The sequence below is a fragment of the Amyelois transitella genome, chromosome 13, assembly GCF_032362555.1.
Source record: "Amyelois transitella isolate CPQ chromosome 13, ilAmyTran1.1, whole genome shotgun sequence".
NCBI lineage: Eukaryota > Metazoa > Arthropoda > Insecta > Lepidoptera > Pyralidae > Amyelois > Amyelois transitella.
The window spans coordinates 1,381,864-1,405,880 of record NC_083516.1 but is presented as its reverse complement, the minus strand read 5'-3'; the positions used below and the strand labels follow the sequence as shown (position 1 = coordinate 1,405,880).

The 24,017-nt window shown below is 35.6% G+C and overlaps 1 protein-coding gene across 1 annotated transcript in view; it reads left to right on the top strand.

Annotated features, from left to right (window-relative positions):
• Positions 1-24,017, top strand: part of LOC106141319 (mucin-2) — a 111,241-nt gene that overhangs the window by 22,133 nt on the left and 65,091 nt on the right. The window contains exon 2 of the mRNA XM_060947323.1: positions 22,425-22,479. Within this exon, the coding sequence (XP_060803306.1) occupies positions 22,425-22,479 (55 nt within the window). The remainder of the gene's footprint in view (positions 1-22,424; positions 22,480-24,017) is intronic.

Here is a 24,017-nt window from a genome sequence, read left to right as displayed (position 1 = left end):
TGTTTTTGGCGGTAAAGCGATATAAACGATAGATTTATCGGACAAAGTGTAATGAAAAATGTCTGAAAGCGGACCCTAGGCCCAGAAGTATTATGGCAGAGGGTGCACCTGGGAACACGCAAAGATGAGACAAAGATAGTTTTTTTTTTTTCTTTTTCTACTCTGTTCGTACAAGGACTACAAGGAGGATGTACCTATCTGAAGAAACCGTCTAAATAAAGACGGCAAAAAGAAGAATGCTCAATACCGACCTTGTAGTCTTTCACTTTAAATACAAACATAAGGTAAAAACTACTATTTCATCGATTGCTCTCACAGACGGTTATGCTCCAATCAACAGGCTAAGTAATTTAAATATACCGCAGTTTAGTTACGTTGCAACGGCTTCAAATAGCGGTAGAATTGTGGCCAGCGTTTTCCATCTTGTTTTTAGAGTTCTTTAAACAAAATATAGAACAAATTGCCGTGTGGTTCACGGCACCACTACAAAAAAGAATAGGACCAAACCATCTCTTTCCCATAGATGTCGTAAAAGGCGACTAAGGGATAGGTTTATAAAATTGCGATCCTTTTTTTAGGCGATGTGCTAGCAACCTGTCACTATTTGGATCTCAATTCCATCATTAAGCCGAGCAGCTGAATGTGGCCATTCAGTCTTTTCGAGACTATTGGCTCTGTCTGCCCCGTAAGGAATATAGACGTGACTATATGTATGTATGTATGTAGAACAAATTGATTTATACGAACGAAACGAGAGTTATGAACGTGGATGAAGTGAAGGAAATATGCAGAGATCGTGGCAAGTGGAAAGAGGTAGTCTCTGCCTACCCCTCCGGGAAAGAGGCGTGATTTTATGTATGTATCTATGTAAACATATAAATTAAGTTCGTGACGTATGTAGCTCGTAAAATAGAAACCTGTCATTGTCGATAGCACAAAAAATATACTGGCCAAATTTAGAACCTCCTCTTTTTTTGATGTCGGTTAAAAAAACATACTCGTCAGTACCCCGATCGGCAATTACAATTGGATTATCAAACACGTTAACACGATATGAATTCTAGACGGAATCCGGCCATTTAGTACCGGACATTTTGCACAAGTTCCGGCATTACACTTTCACGGTAACTATGTATAGAGGCCGTGATTTAGTTCATCAAAATATAGGTACGTTCATACAAACATATGGTCACGTCTATATCCCTTGCGGGGTAGACAGAGCCAACAGTCTGGAAAAGACTGAATGGCCACGTTCAGCTATTTGGCTTGATGATGGAATTGAGATTCAAATAGTGACAGGTTCCAAGCCTATCGCCTAAAAAATTATCCCAAGTTTGTGAGCCTATCCCTTAGTCGCCGTTTACGACATCCATGGGAAAGAAATGGAGTGGTTCTATTCTTTTTTGTATTGGTGCCGGGAACCACACGGCACACAAATATATATACCTATAAGTAACCTTAAATTCTGTTTTTACGAGTACCCTGGCTAGGGTACATTGTAACAGCAAATAGTTACATCAACGAATTGACGAGTTCTTCATAATTGAGGAGAAATTTCACGGTAAACTAATTGACACAAATGCAGATTACCAAATCTTAGTTTTGTTTGATTCCCATCGAATGATTAATACTCGCTCGCGGCTTCGCTTCTTTGGGAAATATCAATAAATATCCTTAAATTCAAATTCAAAATAAATATTAAATATATACGGGACAAATTACACTGATTGAGTTAGCCTCGAAGTAAGTTCGAAACTTGTTATACAAGATACTAACTCAACGATACTATATTTTATAATAAATACTTATATAGATAAACATCCAAGACGCAGGCCAATCAGAAAACGTTTTTTTCTCATCATGCCCTGGCCGGAATTCGAACCTGGGACCTCCGGTGTCACAGACAAGCGTACTATTGCTGCGCCACAGAGGCGGTCAAAATCTTTGTTGTATATCATAAAGTACATCAGTTGAATTACAGTTACTACTTATAAATAGGTACAATATGAACCCTGTTGGGTATCGCAATTATAAAATAATATGGAACGGCGGGCAGGTTTATGTCGGCTATTATGTTGAATATAACAATAATAAAAAAAATGTCGCATTCTTTTTGGAGTTAATACTAATAATGAATGGTTATCATTTCTTTTACATTTGCTACAATCTCCTGGTCATGAGAAATGTCAGTCAGATAGCCACGCTTTCAGCTAGATATTATATCCTAAATTTAACACGTAATAAAAAAATTATATATTTATTCAAATGCCACCAACGAATAGAAAAAAGAATAGGACCACTCCATCTCGTACCCACGGATGTCGTAAAAGGCGACTAAGGGATAGGCTTATGAACAAGGGATTCTTTTTTTTGGCGATGGGCTAGCAAACTTTCACTATTTGAATCTCAATTCTATCATTAACCCAAACAGCTGAACGCCACGTTCAGTCTTTTCAAGACTGTTGGATCTGTCTACCCCGCAAGGGATATAGACATGATTATATACATACATACATACATACATAAACTCACGCCTCTTTCCCGGAGGGGTAGGCAGAGACTACCTCTTTCCACTTGCCACGATCCCTGCATACTTCCTTTGCTTCATCCACATTCATAACTCTCTTCATGCAAGCTCGGCGGTTTCGGGCACTTTTGACCTGACCCATGATTATATGTATGTATATATTAAGCCAAACAGCTCAACGTGGCGTACCAGTCTTTTCAAGACTGTTGGATCTGTCTACCCCGCAAGGGATATAGACATGATTATATGTATGTATTAAGCCAAACAGCTCAACGTGGCGTACCAGTATTTTCAAGATTGATGGATCTGTATACCCCGCAAGGGATATAGACGTGATTATATGTACGTACGTGATGTATGTATATATTAAACCAAACAGCTGAACGTGGCGTACCCGTATTTTCAAGTTTGATGGATCTGTATACCCCGCAAGGGATATAGACGTGATTTTATGTATGTATGTATATATTAAGCCAAACAGCTCAACGTGGCGTACCAGTATTTTCAAGATTGATGGATCTGTATACCCCGCAAGGGATATAGACGTGATTATATGTATGTATGTATATATTAAGCCAAACAGCTGAACGTGGCGTACCAGTCTTTTCAAGACTGTTTGATCTGTCTACTCCGCAAGGGATATAGACGTGATTTTATGTATGTATGTATGTATGTATGATTCACCAAAATCAAAGCGGTTACCCTCAGTGTGGTCTGACGATGCAGGCAGTCATCACGACTACGAAATTTCTTCACGCCAGTTTGAACAAACTCAATTGTAAACGATTTCTTGTATACAAGTACCTCGTTAAAGGTTCCAAGAGGCAGTCATGGTTAACCATATCAATGATTTCACGCGGTTAATTTGTAAGTTGTGTCTGTTGTAAATTAAATGGCGGATAACCCCGAAACTCTGATATAACCGATGCGATCATTTGACCTGGTTCTTTGACCTATTGCATACATACATATGGTCACGTCTATATCCCTTGCGGGGTAGACAGAGCCAACAGTGTTGAAAAGACTGAATGGCCACGTTCAGCTTTTTGGCTTAATGATATAATTGAGATTCAAATAGTGACAGGTTGTTAGCCCATTGCCTAAAAAAGAATCCCAAGTTTGTAAGCCTATCCCTTAGTCGCCTTTTACGACATCCATGGGAAAGAGATGGAGTGGTCCCATTCTTTTTTGTATTGGTGCCGGGAACCACACGGCACTCTGATATAACTGACTCGATCATTTGACCTGGTTCTTTGACCTATTGTTGTGATTCATTTGACTTGTTGAATACTAGCTTGTGCGCGGAGCTTCGCGATTGTGGGAATTTTCAGAGAGAGAAATCTATGTTATACCTAAAGGCTACATGTTTACCAAATTTAATCTAAATCGGTTGAGTAGTTTTTGAGTTTATACTTTACAAATATATATTAAATTTTTTTAATATTAGTGTGGATTAACACGCTATTTCACTTGTGAGAGGCATCTCTCTTGTCATTGAGTTTTTTCAATTGCACCTTACCAAAGCCAGATGTTAAAACTATTTTTTTAAATCTTATATTCAATATAGAACGATTCAAATACATACAAACTATATTTTTTTTTATTTCAACTTTATGAAACAAAATACGATTGATGGACTTAATGCTAGAAGCGTTATATACCTGTCAACCATTGACAGATATGAAGCTTTACAAATATAGCCACTGAATCGTTGAAACCTCGCAGCGTTTGTCTATGGACTGTGAGTCGTTGTACAAAAGAAATATTTTTTTTTAACTTTAATTTTTAAACTTGTTAAATACTTTCATAAACAACTCCTGAAGTTCTAAAGGAAGATTATTAAAAATTTCTAATTTAATAAATATATAATTATGGGACAAATTACACAGATTGAGTTAGCCTCGAAGTAAGTTCGAGACTTGTGTTACTAACTCAACGATACTATATTTTATAATAAATACTTGTATAGATAAACAACTAAGACCCAGGCCAATCAGAAAAAAATTCTTTTCTCATCATGCCCTGGCTGCGACCTTCGGACTCCGGTGTCATAGACAAGCGTACTACCGCTGCGCCACAGAGGATCTCAGAAGTCTCTTCGTGTTAAAACTGACTAAGTGAACCGGGTGCCCCTTCAGAGACGTGAAAACGCAATCTGGGCTTTCATCAGATTAAAGAAGATGTTAATACATACATATAATCATGTCTATATCCCTTGCGGGGTAGACAGAGCCAACAGTCTTGTAAAGACAAATAGGCCATGTTCAGCTGTTTGGCTTTAAGATGGAATTGAGAAAAAATCAATCAAATAGTGACAGGTTGCTAGCCCATCGCCTAAAAAAAGAATCCCAAGTTTATAAGCCTACCCCTTAGTCGCCTTTTACGACATCCATGGGAAATGAAAAAGATGTTAATCTTTGTACGTTTTATGATAAGCCAATTGCGCTTGGACCAACTTGCACTTAACTACAATTTATTTACGAAATATAAGCAATTCTATCCGTACATGAGTAACTATCCAATCGCATTACTCATACATATTCTATAATTCCGTATAAACTGCAAACCATAATATAAATTTAGACCTTATCCACCTGTCATAAGCCAGCAAGTTACTCTGAGGTATATAGAAAGGATTGCTTAATATACTATGTCAAATGCATCCTTATAAGTTGGAACCACCGTTAGATTGGGCAATGACGCGATTGACACAGATACCTTGGTCTAATTACTGTATGTAGGAATAATGTGCGGACTTGAATACATAATGTAACGGTATTCTTTATTGGTGGATGGTGGGTTGTACTTGTGTCGTCATTTTATGAATTGACTAGCGGTGCCCGCGACTCCGTCCGCGTGGAAACCCAATCATAACGTAACAATCCCGCGGGAACTTCGGGATTAAAAGTAGCCTATGTGTTATTGGCATTCAGCTACCTACATACCAAATTTCATCGTAATCGGTTCAGTAGTTTTTGCGTGAAAGGGTAACGAACATCCATACTGACATCCTGACATACTCACAAACTTTCGCATTTATAATATTAGTAGGATATTCTGTTCTTGGGTGCGCGAGCGTTTAGTTTGGTACGCAAGTTTAGCATTTAAAAACATGGCTTACTCTCATCATTATTTAGAAGAAGGAGAGGCTGAAGAAATCCTGGCTTGAGGACGCGAAAGATAATATGAAAACGGAAGAAGAGCGAACCACAGGGTCGGAAGTATTGTAATGGAGGGTGTGACTGGAAACACGCGTAGATGAGAAAGACTACCATGAGGTACTTTATGTGTCTAATATTGAATTTTCTTGTTAAATAAAATATGTATGTCGTTTAAGTTTGAGTTAGTTTAGATTGATTTCTTTATATACACTTAGTATGATGGTCAGGAGTGCCTGAAACAGCCGAGCTTGCATGAAATGAGTTATGAATGTGGACGAAGCGATAGAAGTATGCAGAGATCGTGGCAAGTGAAAAGATGTAGTCTCTGCCTACCCCTCCGGGAAAAAGGCGTGATTTTATTCATAAATGTATGTATGCTTGGAATGATTGTGAAAGTCAAAGTCAATTTTCTTCTTGTTACCTTTCGATAAACAATAAATTGATTAAACAGATTACAACTTTGTAAGAGAAACAATAAACTACACGATAAATATCTTATTTCATTATTTATGACAAATAGTCAACCTGACAATATTAGAAACATCGGTAGGCGTATGTTTAAACAATTGAACATTACTTCAAACAAACCGCATCCATTCAATATCATTCATACGACACCTGTACTATGCCGCCCACTAAAATTACGCATATAGAAAGTGATATCGCCTTACGAGTATTATGCCGATGGTAGGTACGGCCGTCGATGACGCAAGGAGATGAGTTCGACTCTGACCGCGCCCATTCCACTTTCCATTTTCAAAATTGACAGCTCACACAAACACTGGGGTTTTGGTTGCTGGCTGGTTTGTCGTTATTTATCGTCTATGGTATTTTTTTTATTTTTTTAAGTATATATTTTGCGTTCTGTTAGGAAATTTTTAAAATATTTTTAAGTCAAATTTAGTCAATACGTGTACTTAGGTAGGTAAGTACATAAAATTTTACTCTAGTGATTTAAAACTCTATTAATTTTTATCACTTGCGATATTCATTAATATTTTTTTGTTGCAGGTATGTCTTCAGAAATTCAACCTACCTTTGGTAATCGCTTTTAGAAGAAGTCACAGAATTTAAATGATAAGGCGAAACCCGTTAACAGACCAAATTCGATTGTGCAATGTCAAACCCCGAAAGAAAATGACGAAATTTACTCATAAATCGAATTTAATGTTAGAGCGGGCATGAGTAACAAACATTTGGAAATCTAAACACTTGTTTTCACAATTAATGATATAATTTGCGTATGTGAACAGGCTTCGCAAAACTCATTCAGTCATACGAGTAGCGACTAGATAGCTCCATTAGTTCTCTAGCTTTCTATTAGTAGGTTAGATTACTTCCCGAAGTGAACAGTGATGTGGTTATTTCCTGTTTCCAACTTCTAAATATATATCATTTATTTGAAACGTACGTTTATAAATAATGTATGTGTCGATTATAAATAAATTAGAGATGAAACGTTTTACAAATTGCTTATTTTATAGGAGTTTAAAAAAAATGCCATTTATGTAAGTTTTTTTCGTAATTAAATATGATTTTACTATAACATGTAATCACTTATCTAAATTTTGTGTTAAAAATAAATTGTCATTGTTTGCGTCTTACAATATTACCACGATTACCAAAAAATCTGGTATGGCTATAAAAAATCAATTATTTTACAATCGCAGTGCTACTGATCCACCATTACAGTTACACGAACATTCAAAAATAGCAATTGCGATAGCTGAAATTAAAATATAGTTCCGAAAATCTTACAGACTCGTCTTAGAGTTTATAATCGATTGTTGTAACATTTCAAACGAATATGAGTATCTGCGTGCGAAAAAAGTATTAAGCAACGAACAGTAGTGTTGTAACTGGCTGTTTGCATTGTATTCCATTGTCTATGCCGTGTAAACGGCGCTCCAATTTTGAAATTTACAAAAATTATATTTTAATCGTTCAAAACTGTAGTTTGCATATTTTTACGTTGTCATGCTATTTTAAATTTAAAAATAGAATCTCTACTCGGAATTCAATACACACGAAACATGGTTTGTTTTAATATTTTTAGTGCTTGAGAAATATAGCGTACATACTTATATTAAGTGAAGGACGTCCGGGCGACAGGTCAGGTCAAGTATACCCGAAATCGAAGAGCTTGTATGAAGAGAGCCTAAGATATACCTGATGGCAAGTGGAAAGATGTAGTCTCTGCCTATCTATATAGGTATGTATATATAAGAACAATTGCTGAACGTAAAGAATAGAATAGAATAGATTTATTTTCAAAATTAGATACTAGGTATCACTTATTGACGTCGCATCACTTAAATCTAATTATAACTACTACAGCTTCCAAAGCGCATGTGTAGAAGAAGAGGCGGAACAAACTACACTGCAGCTCACAAATACTACACTAAAGCTCTGTCCACCCCGTAAAGAATAATAGCGCTATATACAAATTTATGTAGAACACATATTTTGTTTACAACAATTATGTGTATATTATATAGTTTCAATAAACAAAACACAGAAGTTAAGTTTAATAAAAAAAAAACTCTTTGAACATGATAGGTACATTTTTTATTATATTTCTTGCGCCTATTCAAAGTGAAGGAAATAGAATTACAATATTAATTTATCGGTTCAATTTTTTACGATCACAAATTATATTTTTTTTGCATGAACGCATTTTAATGATCGTGTTTGATTAGAATTCGGAAGCGTACGTTGTTTAGCACATTTGAAATACGTGGAACATGAGGCTCTTTCAAATGGGCTGGTTTATTTCGACCACCATTTTGACCCTGACCGGTATTCTGAGATCGTGATGTAATTGACATTCGTTCATATGTTAATCGAATGTTGACAATACACACATATGTTTAGGAAATACGGGTTAAACATAGTTTATGAAACGTCAATTTGTAAATAGGCTTTTTTTCAGTACTTGTCGTAAAAGGCGTCTGAACGATAGAATAGAATAGATGTAGTTCCCGGCACCAATACAAAAAAGAATAGGACCACTCCATCTCTTTCCCATGGATGTCATAAAAGGCGACTAAGGGGTAGGCTTACAAAATTGGGATTCTTTTTTAGGCGATGGGCTAGAAACCTGTCACTATTTGAATCTCAATTCTATAATTAAGCCAAATAGCTGAACGTGGTCATTCAGTCTTTTCAAGACTGGTGGCTCTGTCTACCCCGCAAGAAAAGACTGATAGGCCACATTCAACCGTTTGGCTTAATGATAGAATTGAGATTCAAATAGTGACAGGTTGCTAGCCCATCACCTAAAAGAAGAATCCCAAGTTTATAAGCATATCCCTAAGTCGACTTTTAAGACATCCATGAGAAAGAGATGGAGTGGTCCTATTCTTTTTTCTATAGGTGCCGGGAACCATACGGCTATACATACAGGTAGAATTACATTGATAAGGTCACAAGACCGGTCTCGATTCGCTCTCACTCTTATTGTGCCGTTGATAACAGGTCTTTGGAATATGAATGTGGAAATTACCATGATATGGGAAAAACAGGTAGTGGACTCGCTAGCCCGTAGGTATGTCTAAAACTGGACAATAATTAAGAGTTTCACTTATGTAAAAGGGAATTCCGTGTGTTTTAAAATAGAAATCACGTCTTTATCCCTTGCAGGGAAGACAGAGACAATAATCTAAGACTAAAAGGCTAGGTTAATTGGTGGAATTGAAATTCAGATAGTGACTGTGGTTGTGAGCCTTGAAACTTGTTGGTAGCTTTAAAATCTCAAGTTTTTAGCCGTTTCCTTAGTCGCCTTCTACGACATCAATCCGAAAACGAGTCCTATTCAAAAGTGTCGAGAACCACACGGCATAATAATGTATAACATTGTTTATTATAAACAAATTCATCGTATATTGACCACTAGTTTGACGAAAGTGAGAGTGCTTCGAAACTGGTTCTCAGACGGTAAGTACTATTTAACCATAACGACTAGTAGATAGACTACTAATAAACTTGAACCGTGTGGTTCCCGGCACCAGTAAAAAAAAAAGGACCACTCCATCTCTTTCCCATGAATGTCGTAAAAAGCGACTAAGGGATGGGCTTATAAACATTGGATTCTTCTTGTTGACGATGCGCTAGCAACCTGTCACTATTTGAATCTGAATTCTATCATAAAGCCAAATAGCTGAACGTGGCTTATCATTATTTTCAAGACTGTTGGCTCTGTCTACCCCACGAGGAATATAGATCGATTGAAGGCGGTTCTCTTTTTACAAAAGTTATAGCACTTAATAAAATATAGGTTTATGCTAATTCAAATAAAGACATGTCCTCACATGCGCGTGTCAAAACAACAGACTGCTGACTTGCGTGTGAGCACAAGAGACGCTCTACTGGTCAGCGACAGAGCTACGGAATTCCTTAACAGATGAAGATTACATTTTATATGGACAATGTCCCAATTAAAATAATCATTATCATCAGAATTGCTTCCATACTAGACCGGTAGCGAAGTAAAACATAGTGTGTACCGGCTGCTCATTCTCGTTCATATCGATGTCGTAAAAGGCGACTAAGTAATAGGCTTATAAGCTTTGGATTCTTCTTTTAGGAGATAGGCCTGCAACCTTACACTATTTGAATCTCAATTCTGTCATTAAGCCAAGCAGCTGAACGTGGCCTTTCAGTCTTTTGGTGACTGTTAAATCTGTCTGTGCCGCAAGGGATATAGACGTGATTATATATATGTACCGGCTGCTTTGAATGTACAAAAAGATAAATTATCATTCATAGAAAAGGTGTATTAATATTTTTGTACATTACTTTGAAAAGTAGATGGCTGAGGTGGGATTTGAACCTGTGCCTTTCTGCGCGTCACGCATTTTAACCGGGCACCTTACCAATTCGACCACCGACGCTCTCTACCGGCACCAATAGTTACAAATAGTTTCTCAATAGGCATCATTAATCAGTGGGAATGATAATGTGGTTCCCACATAAATTAACTAGCTAATTTGTGTTCCTTCGAACTTCGACAGACTTCGACTATATGTTCATATATTCTGACAAAAGGAGCTAGTTTTAAAATGAATTTAATATTATAATCACGTAAATACTGTATATCTGTATGTATATTTGCAACTTCAATATCCTTATGTGTAAAAAAACAGTTAAATTCTAAGGTTCTGAGGCTATAAGTAAAGCCTAATTCTATCAAAAACCAAACTCTTCAGGGCTGCTGGCTCTGTTTACGCTGCAAGGGATATAGACGTGACTATATGTATGTATGTTATATATAATTAGTCATATTTTATATATAAGTAGTCATATTTTATATGGAAATGCTGCCAGTGTGATGGGCACCTTTCCGTCAGGTACGATTCGGGGCGCACTTTTTGACTAATATAATAATATGTTATTTTGACAGATTCAGTCACATTGTTAATTTTTTCATAATGGCTGTTTTTGTTTCTAATTAAAAAAAATAATAATAAAAATATTTTTACACATAGTCACGTCTATATCCCTTGCGGGGTAGGTCTCAGAAAGACTGTAGACTTTTTTTTGTAGTAAATTCTTTAAGGCTTTTCCTCATTTAGGCTCGCGTCTGCCCGGAAATCGCACGGCTTCACAACGAACCGGTCCAGACTATATATAACCGTGACGTGTGTGAAAGGCCTTAAACTGAAGTATATATAATACTACCTCTCATGATTGAAATACCATAGTATCCGCTCAAACTTCAAATCAACCAGTTATCTCAGCATTCTGCGACTATTTGCTCTCAGAATGCTAAGATTTTTTCCCATGGTAAACAATTTAATAACTTCAATATTGATTTATTTATATTTATATTTGACGGCCTCTGTGGCGCAGCGGTAGTACGCTTGTCGGTGACACTGGAGGTCCCGGGTTCGAATCCCGGCCAGGGCTTGATGAGAAAAGAACTTTTTCTGATTGGCCTGGGTATATAAGTATCTATCATACAATATAATATCGTTGAGTTAGTATCTCGTAACACAAGTCTCGAACTTACTTCGAGGCTAACTCAATCAGTGTAATTTGTCCCGTATATATTTATATTTATTTATACATCAACTAGGTAACTTTTGCTCGCAATATTGTGACAGTCAATTCTGGCGATTTTACATACATACATATAATCACGTCTATATCCCTTTAGGGGTAGTCAGATACAACAACAACTAAAAAGACTGAAAGGCCACGTTTAGCTTATTCAAATAACGACAGGTGACCAACCCGTTATCTAAAAGGCGCTTTTATCTAAGATCTGGACGCGGCCTTTAATTTTTATGACTATAAGCTGTGTCTACGCCGTTAGGGGTTAAGACGTGTTACGTGTAAGTATCACTTTTATATTTGCTCATTATTTTCAGGTATCATATACATATAATCACGTTCTTACCTCTTACTGGATAGACAGATTTAACATTCCCGAAAAGACTGAAAGGTGTCATGTTTAGCTGAATATCATCGAATTGAGATTCAGGTGCCGTGGGGTTCCTGGCACTAACAGAAAGAAGAATAGGATCACTCCATCTCTCTACCATGGACGTCGTAAAAGGCGACCAAGGGGTAGGCTTGTAAACTTGGGATTCTTCTTTTAGGCGATGGGCTAGCAACCTGTCACTATTTGAATCTCAATTCTATCTTAAAGCCAAATAGCTGAAGGTGGCCTCAGTCAGTCTTTGCAAGACTGTTGGCTCTGTCTACCCCGCAAGGGATATAGACGTGATTAGATGTATGTATGAGATTCAGACAGTGATAATAGAAAGAAGACAATAGTTTGATGTAGATTTCGCCACGACCGCCAAACGTGTGCAGAATGCACAGATAACACAATGAGACGTCACCCTCAGTTCTAAAGGTTATAACCAAAGGTCGAGTTGCGAAATCTTTGGATCGATTTGTCTATGTGCAAAAACTTAAGTGCTTTTATTATAGACTAGAGGCCGCCCGCGAATTCGTCCGCATGGAAACCCTATCAATCCCGCGGGAATTCCGGGATACAAAATAACCTGTATGTTATTCTGGGTGTTCAGCTATCTACATACCAAATTTCATTGTAATCGGTTCAGTAGTTATTGCGTGAAAGAGAAAAGATCGTGGTCTTGAGTTTGTATTTTGAAAAAAAAAAAATTATTTATAACCTAATTGTTCCTAGAGCAATAGGTTGTTTGATGTTTTAGACTACAGATAGAACAGAATAGAATACCTACATTTATTTTCAAAATTGGATACAAGGTACCTATCACTTTTTGACGTCACATCACTTAAATCTAATTATAACTACTACCGCTTCCAAAGCGCATGTGTAGGTAAAAGAAGATAAAGTCTAATCCAATTATAATCTTTATCTATGGTTTTGCAAAGGAATTCCGCGGGTGCGGCGTTCATCAGTGGAGCGTCGCATGCGCCGAAACACATGCGCAGTAGGTTACAGTTTCTTTTATTTTATTTTACACGCCAAAAAAATCTCATAAAAATATATACCTTGTTATTTAGATTTTTAGAGTGAGTTTTTAAAAAGACCGATAAATAATGTTCCATGGTTTCCTTAATTGCGATCGGTTCAAAAACAAAATAGTTTTGTTTTTGATATTTTTGCCACTATACTACTTTTGTTTCTGGTAGTATCAGATGACTTTTATCTCCCTATTAAGTTAGTAAGTAAATCATAATTGCTTAGGTCCAACACAGTTTTTAAAACAGCACGCATACGAAGTTTGAAGGGCACAGTTTAGGGAAAGAATAAAAATATGTAAAGATTGTTTCTTTTTACAAATAAACATTATAATTCATGTTACCCAATTACGAACCTCCTATTTTTTTGAAGTGGGCTAAAAATTACCTAGGGTTCGCCCAGTTTTCACATGCCTCCAAAGCAAATTATAATAATTTGTGACGTGTACAAATTGGAATCATTTTTTAATGATGACGCAACGCATTATCTCATTTCCTTTTCCAATTTGGATGAAATGAATCGATTTGTCTTCATTTAGGCACAGATGATAAGTTGTTTAGGTCTAGCTATAATCTACTTTCCAATTCTGTGAATTAATAACAATTCCGTTTAAAAGTTACTGAAAATCAGGCGCATTTTGCCTTATACAAAATAAAACTGTTAATTAAAGAAATAAATTTATAAATTAAGTATTGTATCAATAAGATAAGTATTATATTTTAAGATATTAATCAGGTGAATATCTGCATGAAAAAACCAATTTGCATGGTGGATCGTTGCGGAGGTCAAACAAGAGTCACTTCGTGAAAAACCTGACTTGGGTGAGTCCAGGATTCTAGCCACAACTTATCCCAAGTCTTTTAATTCCTGTTTAAAATATTGGGAAGAGGGTATTCTAAGAAAGGCTTACACCTTTAAACACTACCCATGCGAAGCCGGAGCGGATAGCTAGTATTGGTATATAATAACTGGTATCACGTCTGTATCACAAGTGTTCACACATAATTAAACGCCACGTTTACCTCGATGGCTTTAATGATGGAAGCTTCTCTGCACAGATGATATTAAAAAACTTAACTAAGATTTCATAAATTTATGGCATAGCAGGCTGTGGCCCGCTTTAATGAAATTAAGACGAGAGAAACGTCGAGTTAACGTTGATTAATATTAATTGATCAAAGATTTCTCAACGTTGAATTCTTGGAGGAAGCTTTATTTCATCTGTTTTAATTAAATACAACGTCAAAGATATTAAAATCGGAGCCATCTTGAAATTATACAGCGTGAAATCATGGACAAGATATCAAGTATCCCAAGTTTATTAGTCTATCCCTTAGCCGCCTTTTACGATATCCATAGGAACGAGATGGAGTGGTATTTTTCTTTTTTTAATTGGTGCCGTGTTCCTGAAACACAAGGGAAATTAACGGGATTATCACTTTGAGAGTGTGGGCCGCGGGCGAAATCTTATGTTATATATAAAATTCTCGTGTCACAATGTTCGTTCCCGTACTCCTCCGAAACGGCTTGACCGATTCTCATGAAATTTTGTGATCATAATGAGTAGGTTTAAGAATCGGCCAACATCTATTTTTCATACCCCTTAATAACTTAAAAATAATTTATACGACAAATCAACGTTTGCCGGCACAGCCAATAATGTATACTGTCGTCATAATGAGTAAAGATTTAGTTCTCAAACGGTAAAACTCTCATTCAAATATATGGCACGATACAAGTATGTAATGCTTAGCCATAATCATTAGTAGCCATTCGAAAACCACATAGCAAACTACAATTATATATTTATAAAACTTGAGCAACCATCGACGTTAGGCAATATAGACCTGGTTATGATATCTCACAATTTCTATTGAAATCTATGCATGTATGTTAATTATACCTTCTCGTATAATTTTATTTTTAGAATATAAGTTCTATAGTTTGTCCATCAAAACTCTATACTTAATAATTTAATAAATGCGAAAGTCTGTCTGTAGACCCGTTACACTTTCACAGCTAAACAGCTGAACCAATTTTGATAAAATTTTGTACAAAAGTAGTTAATAACTCGAGGGAGCGAAATGAAAGAACATGTAGTAAGTTGAAAATAAACTTTTTTCGGTAAATAATTGAATTATTTGCTGAATTTGATTGTAAACTCGTTCCGACATCAGGAGTAATTACTTTTTAATTACGAATCAGTCAACTTCGGCTTTGCCGATTATTTCGGTAACTAATTCATTAAAAACTTGTTATTCGTCTATATAAACATTAAATAAAATACGTGGAACATCTTAAATGCAATGTTGTAACAACATGTTTAATCAAATTACAAATTAATTGGTATTCCATAGTTATTTAAAGTAATGTATTCCGGATTTTGAAAATTAATTGACAAAATTATTTTTGCTTGTGACTCAGATCTGGTATGACAAGTTAGAAGTAGATTACATACAGATCGAGTTTAACATATTTAAAAAAACAATATTATAAATCTTCACCTGTGACACACATTTATTTAAAGTCCTTTATAAATTGTCACATTTATAAATTATGTGACGTCTCTGCGACGCATGGACAATTTATATTGTCTTTTGTTTACATTTGATGATGTACAAAATTTATAAAAAAAAAATTACATTCATTTTTATAAACAACATTTATTTTCATCAAGAATAAATGTTTACAAATTGTGAACTAAGAACATTTCTAATCTTAACCTATTATTAAAAATACAACTAATATTAATTAATAACAATTAACTATTCTAAATTACAGACAATTTTTTTATTTTAATTTCTATATTGTAAAGAATAAGAAAATCTCTCAATAACCATATACAGCTGTTTAGGGTCTTTTCCTGATGCAAACTAAAACACATTTCATTGCAATTAACATATCTTCCCTTCCCTAACCGTAAGTAATTACATCATCTACTTAGCAAAACCCTAGTTAACATGTAGTTTGCCAAGAATTGTTGCAAATTTCTCGATATATGGAGATCCGAGATTCTCTCTCGTTTAGGCTCGTTGCGTAACCCGACGCTACCAGGTTCGAATCCTGAGCAAGGCGAATTCTTACGATGAAAGTGTGTAGAGTTATTTCACTTTCTTGTACGTATTTTCTTGTTGTATGATATTTTTCGTAATTTGTGTATAATCCTTTGAGAATTTAAAAAGCCATATGATCACGTCTATATCCCTTGTAGAGTAGACAGAGCCAACCGTGATCGGCCACGTTCAGCTATTTGGCTTATTGATAGTATTGAGATCCAAATAGTGACAGGTTGCTAGTCCATCGCCTAAAAAAGAATCCTAAGTTTGTAAGCCTATCCCTTTTACGACATCCATGGGAAACAGATGGAGGGGTCCTATTCTTTTTTGTACTGGAGCCGGGAACCACACTTTTAAAAAGCCATGCGGCATTAAGTCCGCCATTCGAAAATTTTTGCGATAGAGTATAAAATAAATAAGTCAGTTTTTCTTTTTAAAAGAAAAGCTTAAAAACTTGGAATACTTTTAGATGATGGGTTAATAATATGAATTTCAATTCCATCATATGGTTTAATGAATTAAACGTGGTCTCCCAAGTTTTGTTAATTTACTGAGCCTCTTTTACCATTAAGAGATTAGATGACTTTGGGCTAGCTCCAATTTAGAAATGATTAAAAATAAGGCTGAGCAAAGAGAATAACATACATAAGTACAGTACACTCCATATTCATATACATACATATGGTCACGTCTATATCCCTTGCGGGGTAGACAAAGCCAACAGTCTTGAAAAGACAGAATGGCCACGTTCAGCTATTTGGTTTAATGATAGAATTGAGATTCAAATAGCGACAGGTTGCTAGCCCATCGCCTTAAAAAGAATCCCAAGTTTGTAAGTTTATCCCTTAGCCGCCTTTTACGACATCCATGGGAAAAAGACGGAGTGGTCCTATTCTTTTTTGTATTTGTGCCGGGAACCACACGGTGTAGTACACTAGCCATAACATTAAGAATTTGTACATGATATTACAAAATAAACTTGTTATTTCCCCATCTGAAAATACTGTTTACCATCAAATATAATTCACGTAATGTACATATTACGTTACGCGTGCATTTTCTTGGCGGTCGAGTGTACCTACAGCGAATAGCTCACATTTGGGAGGAATATAAAGATACAAAATCACGTATTTATCCTTTACGGTTTAGATAGAGCCAACAGTCCCGAAGAGAGAGTTATATAAATAAAACATGTGAATAACTTCGCGAAATCTTCCAAAATTTTAATAAGATATTATTTTATTTTCTCCATTCGATAGTTACCGACATACATAATAATTAGTGAAAGATTTTTTGTTTTATAAATATACCATTATTTCCTAACATACATAAGTACATAAAATCATACCTCATTTGGATGAGACGAGACAGCCTCAGTGGCGCAGCGGTAGTACGCTTGTCTGTGACACCGGGTTCGAATCCCGGCCAGGGCATGATCAGAAAAGAACTTTTCCAGATTGGCCTGGGTACTTTTTACTTTTTGTTAAAAACGTGTTAATACAAAATGGGATTCAATTTCAGTTGCAACTTTCGTTAAAATGGTTACATTACGCTTATAATAAAGGGAAAAACCTGAATTTTCATATGTCTGTAAGGTATAAACTCAAAAATTACTGAACTGAAATTAATTTCATGAAATTTGGCACAGATATAGAATAGACCTTCGGTCGAGTAACATTGTTTTTTTTTGTAATTTCCCCTGTTAGAGATGCCTTGCGCAAAAATTAGTCATACTTCATCATCATTTGATTTTACGTTGAGTTTTATTTTTTGTTCAGGGCGAGTGCACTGTGTCGTTTGGCAGCGCACTCGCCCTTAACAAACGTGCGAGTAAACTGGCCCAATGTGTCACGATCTGTGGTCATCTGTCCATCCCTATTACAATACCGGTTGGGCCCGGTTGTGTAACCCGATGGAGCAGTTTCACTATCTTCCTACTTTGAAATACTTAAACTCGTTACTCAGATGCTGTGACAGGTTTTTTTTTTCTTTTTTTCGTAATGTGTTAGATTGATGGATCTTGTTTTATTATGAAAATTGAATCATATAATATTTATTTGGCTTTAAGATAGAATTAAGATTCAGTATCTTAAAAGATATCTTTTTATCAGTCTTATCAAGACTGTTGACTCTGTCTACCACGCAAGGGATATAGACGTGATTATACGTATGTATATATATTTTAAACTATTAATACACTACAAGTTGTAAAGTAACAACTTTTTTTATATAAATTAAAATTGATTTATTTAGGCATGTGAACGTGCGATGCAATACTTGTTTATACATACCTATATAATGTCATTATGGAATCAATGGGTATTAATTTTTAATTCTATCAGTAGATACATACTAATATTCTTCCGATGTCTGTGATAGTAACTGTATTAAATCTAGATTGTTGTTTGTTTTGTTAGCGCACTGGCAGCTTTAAAAAAATATATGTTTTTAAGAGATGAGAGTCAATTGTTTTTTTTCACATTACCTACGTAAAAGTTAACACAAGTTAGAATTCACGTTTTATTTCATTTTTATTTCAATGTTTCAAGTTTTGTTTTACAATATTTTATATTAAATTTACAAATTTTAGTGTTTTTACCTTTAATTTTACGTCGCAAAATTGTGAATTTGTTTATGAAAAAAATTGATTCCCACTATTACTTTTGTGCTGTTACCTTTATTACCATTATTGCGCAATTCAAAAGTACAATGAGCATATTTATAAAAACGATTTAAAACGTATACTTCTTTCCTTGTCTTTGTGAAAGTGCGGAAAATAGACTATTCTTATAGTAACGTGTGAGAAACAGACAGACCACATTGTGATCATTTTTATTATGTCATATTAAGTAATAGCGATATAATTGCTTAGTTATTGAGTATGATATAAACTTATTGTACTATTAGTTTATACATACATACATATAATCACGTCTATATAGATGTCCTCCTATCCTTTGATATCCTTTACGGGGTAGACAGAGCGAAACAAAGTCTTGAAAAGACCTATAGGCCACGTTCAGCTGTTTGGCTTGATAGAATTGAGATTCAAATAATGACAGGTGGCTAGCCCATCGCCCTAAAGAAGAATCCCAAGTTTATAAGCCTATCCCTTAGTCGCTGTTTATTAGTTTATCGTTGACGTATAAATCGATTTAAGGTCTTAAACTACTTAGGTACTTTTTTTCACGTCTTTACGCACACATATATACATACTAGAGAACTTCAAATATTAACTTTTATGAGAATTAATTTCTTTAACCGTATATATACATACTAGCTACCTCACGGGGCTAATAAGGGTTTGTCTATAGTCCCCTGTACCGTAAGGGACCCGGTTCGCCTCCATCCATAAAATCATTGGGTGTTTGTAGTATCTGGATAAAGCAAGTCTGTACATTTTCAGGGGAACTTAATTCAATTGCCGCTTTTTACTTAATTATCTAGTTCCTTTATTATTCGCCGGTTCACTGGAAGAGATCTCTTTGTGGGATAAGTCCGCCATTGCAAGTGATTTGTTTGTTTTTTAACTATGTACTATTTTCTTGTTACTGTGTAAATTTCTATGCAATATAGATATTACAAACATACAAACAAACAATTTTGGATCAGTGTAACACATCTAGTTGCCTGATTGTGCAAATTTTACAGTCACCGTAAAATCTTTGGTTGGCAATCACCAAAAGTTCACATACTTATTAAAAGAGTAGTTTGATGGCCTCTGTGGCGCAGCGGTAGTACGCTTGTCTGTGACACCGGAAGTTCCTGGTTCGAATCCCGGCCCGGGCATGATGAGAAAATAACTTTCTCTGATTGTCCCGGGTCTTGGATGTTTATCTATATAAGTATTTATAATAAAAAAATAGTATCGTTGAGTTAGTATCTCGTAACACAAGTCTCGAACTTACTTCGAGGCTAACTCAATCTGTGTAATTTGTCCCGTATATATTAATATTTTTTTTTACATTGCGATTTATTTCCCAACTGACCGTTACAGTGAAAAACAAAAGTTATATCATTGAATTGTAGTGAGTACACCGCATGCAAGTTCTTACATAATAGTTATGCATAAGTATTTTATAAGAGCAATTTTCCCTTGTGCAAAGCAAATTTTCTTATAGTTATAATACGGCCTGATTCCTGTCTATTCTTCATGTTAAATGACCACAGTATTTTCCACTTTATAAACATGATTTGCAATGTGTAATCCACGAATGTTAAGATGGATGTGTTGAAATGTGGAGTGTGTAAATATACTGAAAGAGTTTGTAAGAGTAAACTTTATAATAAACTAGCTGTTAAAGTTGATCTTGGTTTGATTTTGGGAAATTGACGATGGGACTTTATGATGATAAAAGTAAAACTGCATTTGCTTAAATATAACACTGAACTGTAATAACTGATTAAAGTAGTTTGACAATACAAATTAAGATCTATTGATGAACTTAACTAATATGAACTACAATGGACTGATATTTCACAATAACATGCTTTTTTGAACAACATCTGACTTAACATTCTATTTTGGTTTTTCTTTTTTTCTAAGTGGCCAGTATCAGTCTGTTCACACTAGTTGAACACTAGCTGTCCCTCTGTCTGCAAACGTTGTTTTGCATTTTGTGAGTATGAAAAAATAGATGTTGGCCGATTCTCAGACCTACTTAATATGCTCACAAATGAGAATCGGTCAAGCCTTCGGACGAGTACGGGAACGAACATTGTGACACGAGAATTTTATATATAAGATGATATCGGTTTGAAAGGATCGTAGCAAGTGGAAAACCATAGTCCCTACCCCAATGGGAATCAAGCGTGATGGGTGTATGTAAGTACGTGTTAACATCACCGTGCCGTGTGGTTCCAGGCACCAATACAAAAAATAATAGGACCACTCCATCTCTTTCCTATGGATGTCGTAAAAGGCGACCAAGGGATAGGCTTACAAACTAGGGATTCTTTTTTAGGCGATGGGTTAACAACCCGTCACTATTTGAATCTCAATTCTATCATTAAGCTAAATATCTGAACGTGGCCATTCAGTCTTTACCTCGCAAGGGATATAGACGTGACCATATGTATGTACGTGTTAACATCACAATCAAAACGAGACATACCACTCTTTTGAATCAGTATGTATGACCAGAACGAACTTATACCGTTCATAATACTCAAAGGGCGTTGAATATTCATATGTAGTTATGAAACTGTTACTATTCTTATTGTGGATGTAACGGTAGGTCTTTTAGGTTTTAAGTGACGCGAGTGGAATACTAAAAGGTTAGGCGTATTGAAAAGTCTAACCTGTCGCGGGAATTCTTTATTTTAGACCGTCGAATCAGAAAGAAAAAATTGAATTGAAATTGAAAAAGGATCTGAAATAGACGGAGTGATCGGATTCTTTTTAAATTTGTGCCGGAAACCACACGGCATCAATTGCCACACGGCAATAAATTAATTTCAAAATGTTTTTTTTTTAACAAAAAGACATCAAGTTTATCTTTACTTCAGTGCCTTAAGAAATAGGACTATATGAGAAACTTTCATTAGAATGTTAGAGAAATGTAAAAAACATAATTCCTTCTTTTTAAGGAGTCGGGTGATAAAAGACATCAAAGCGCAACTCGCTCACACTTTTTATTCTAACTTAAGTATTGTGGATGTCACAATGGACAATGGCGGATTTCTTGTGCTAATTATATAGGAAAATGTCGTCTTGTCTGTCTGATGGTAATATTGAAGGGTTCATTGAGACTTCTCATGTCGCTTGGGAAATAACTCGGTTTGTGTAAAATTACACACATTGTTAAGATGAAGATGAGTGTAAAAGTTGTTGTCCTTGCCTACCCCTCCGGGAAAGAGGCGTGATTTATATGTATGTATGTTAAGACGTCGCATAGTATGTTTTAAAAGGGTCATTAAGGATTGTTTTATTATCTATACATATAATAAAACAGTAAAAATATATTGTCTGTACATTTAGTATTTTTGACTTACGAGTATATAGGGATAGGCTTACAAACTTGAGATTCTTTTTTAGGCGATGGGCTAGCAACCTGTCACTATTTGAATCTCAATGCTATCATTAAGCCAAATAGCTGAACGTGGGCATTCAGTATTTTCAAGACTGTTGGCTCTGTCTACCCTGCAGATATAGACGTGACCATATGTATGTATGTATCTTCTTAATATACATACTTATTTTTTGTTTGTTTTGTTCACAGGACCTCCTTACATGGACGTGTCTAGTGTTAGCAGTTTTCACATTCGCAACGCCAGGTAAAATATATTTGCATTAATTTTTTATTCAACTCTTCCATTACCGAGTGACTGACCAACTGACTGAGAACACAACTCAAACCGCTGGGTTCAGTGATTTGAAATTCAGTATTTATGTGTGTGCTAAGAGAGGATTTCCTGACATTCCCGCGGAAACGGGAATTAACGGATTTTTCGTTTTTACGCAGGCATACGATTTATTTAATAACCCCACCATCCTTTTAATTTTCATACATATAATCAATTCTTTATGCCGTACGGGGTAGACAGAGCCAACAGTCTTGCATAAGCTGAAAGGCCACGTTCAGCTACATGGCTTAAAGATGGAATTGAAATTCAAATAGTGACAAGTTGCTAGCTCATCGCGTAAAAGAAGAGTACCAAATTTATTAGCCTATCCCTTAGTCGTCTTTCACGATGGCCATGGAAAAAGATGGAGTGGCCCTATTCTCAAGTGCTGGTAACAACACGGCATAAGTATATAATAATTGAATTAATGCTGCTAATATCCTACTAATATTATAAATGCGAAAGTTTGTGAGTACGTCAGGATGTCAGTATGGATGTTTGTTACTCTTTCACGCAAAAACTACTGAACCGATTCCGATGAAATTTGGTATGTAGGTAGCTGAAGACCCATAATTACATATAGGCTACTTTTTATCCCGGAGTTGATAGGATTGATAGGGTTTACATGCGGACAAGTCGCGGGCGGCCTCTAGTTAAGCATAAAATATGCGTTATAGATTCATTCATTTTAATGAGAATGTCAGTATGGATGTTTGTTACTCTTTCACGCAAAAACTACTGAACCGATTACGATGAAATTTGGTATGTAGGTAGCTGAAGACCCATAATAACATATAGGCTACTATATAATTTTCAACACAGCCTCATGCAATTGTACAGTTCAAATGATTGTTGCTGATGTTTTTTAAGGTGTAGTGTATGTGAGGATAACAATAGCTATTGTTGTCCTACGCAAAACATACAGGCGTGGCCTTAACATATCTTTTGTAAAGGAAAAGGTTGGTCGAAATCTATCAGTGTACAGGCAAAACTGCTGAACAGATTTAGTTAACTTGCGACCCATCCCGGCTTCGCTCAGCTAGCATTTATAGATGCAGTTTGTTATCGCTTCTTCTGCACTGACGCCATGGCAGCGGCAGTAAACTTAGTTTTAAGTGATTTATTTGACGTCAACCAATGTTGTGAAACCAAACGTTATGACAATTATTAAGCGATATGAAGTATCCGATAATAATGTATTAAAATTTTGAATTTTGAATTTGAATTTTCAGATATAAAAGTTCCTAAGAAAACCCACTTTTCAATATTTCGAGATTAGCGCATAGTAAATTTTTTTCTGATTGGTCAGCTGGTAGGCTGGTAGCGAATGCCAAGCGGCATCAATTCCGTCTTTTGTACATTTCTTTTCCTGCAATTAAATTAAAATAAATAAATACAAAGACAGAAAAGAAACAAGAGTACCCGAAACCGACGAGCTTGCATACGATACGATATTTACGCGGGCAACG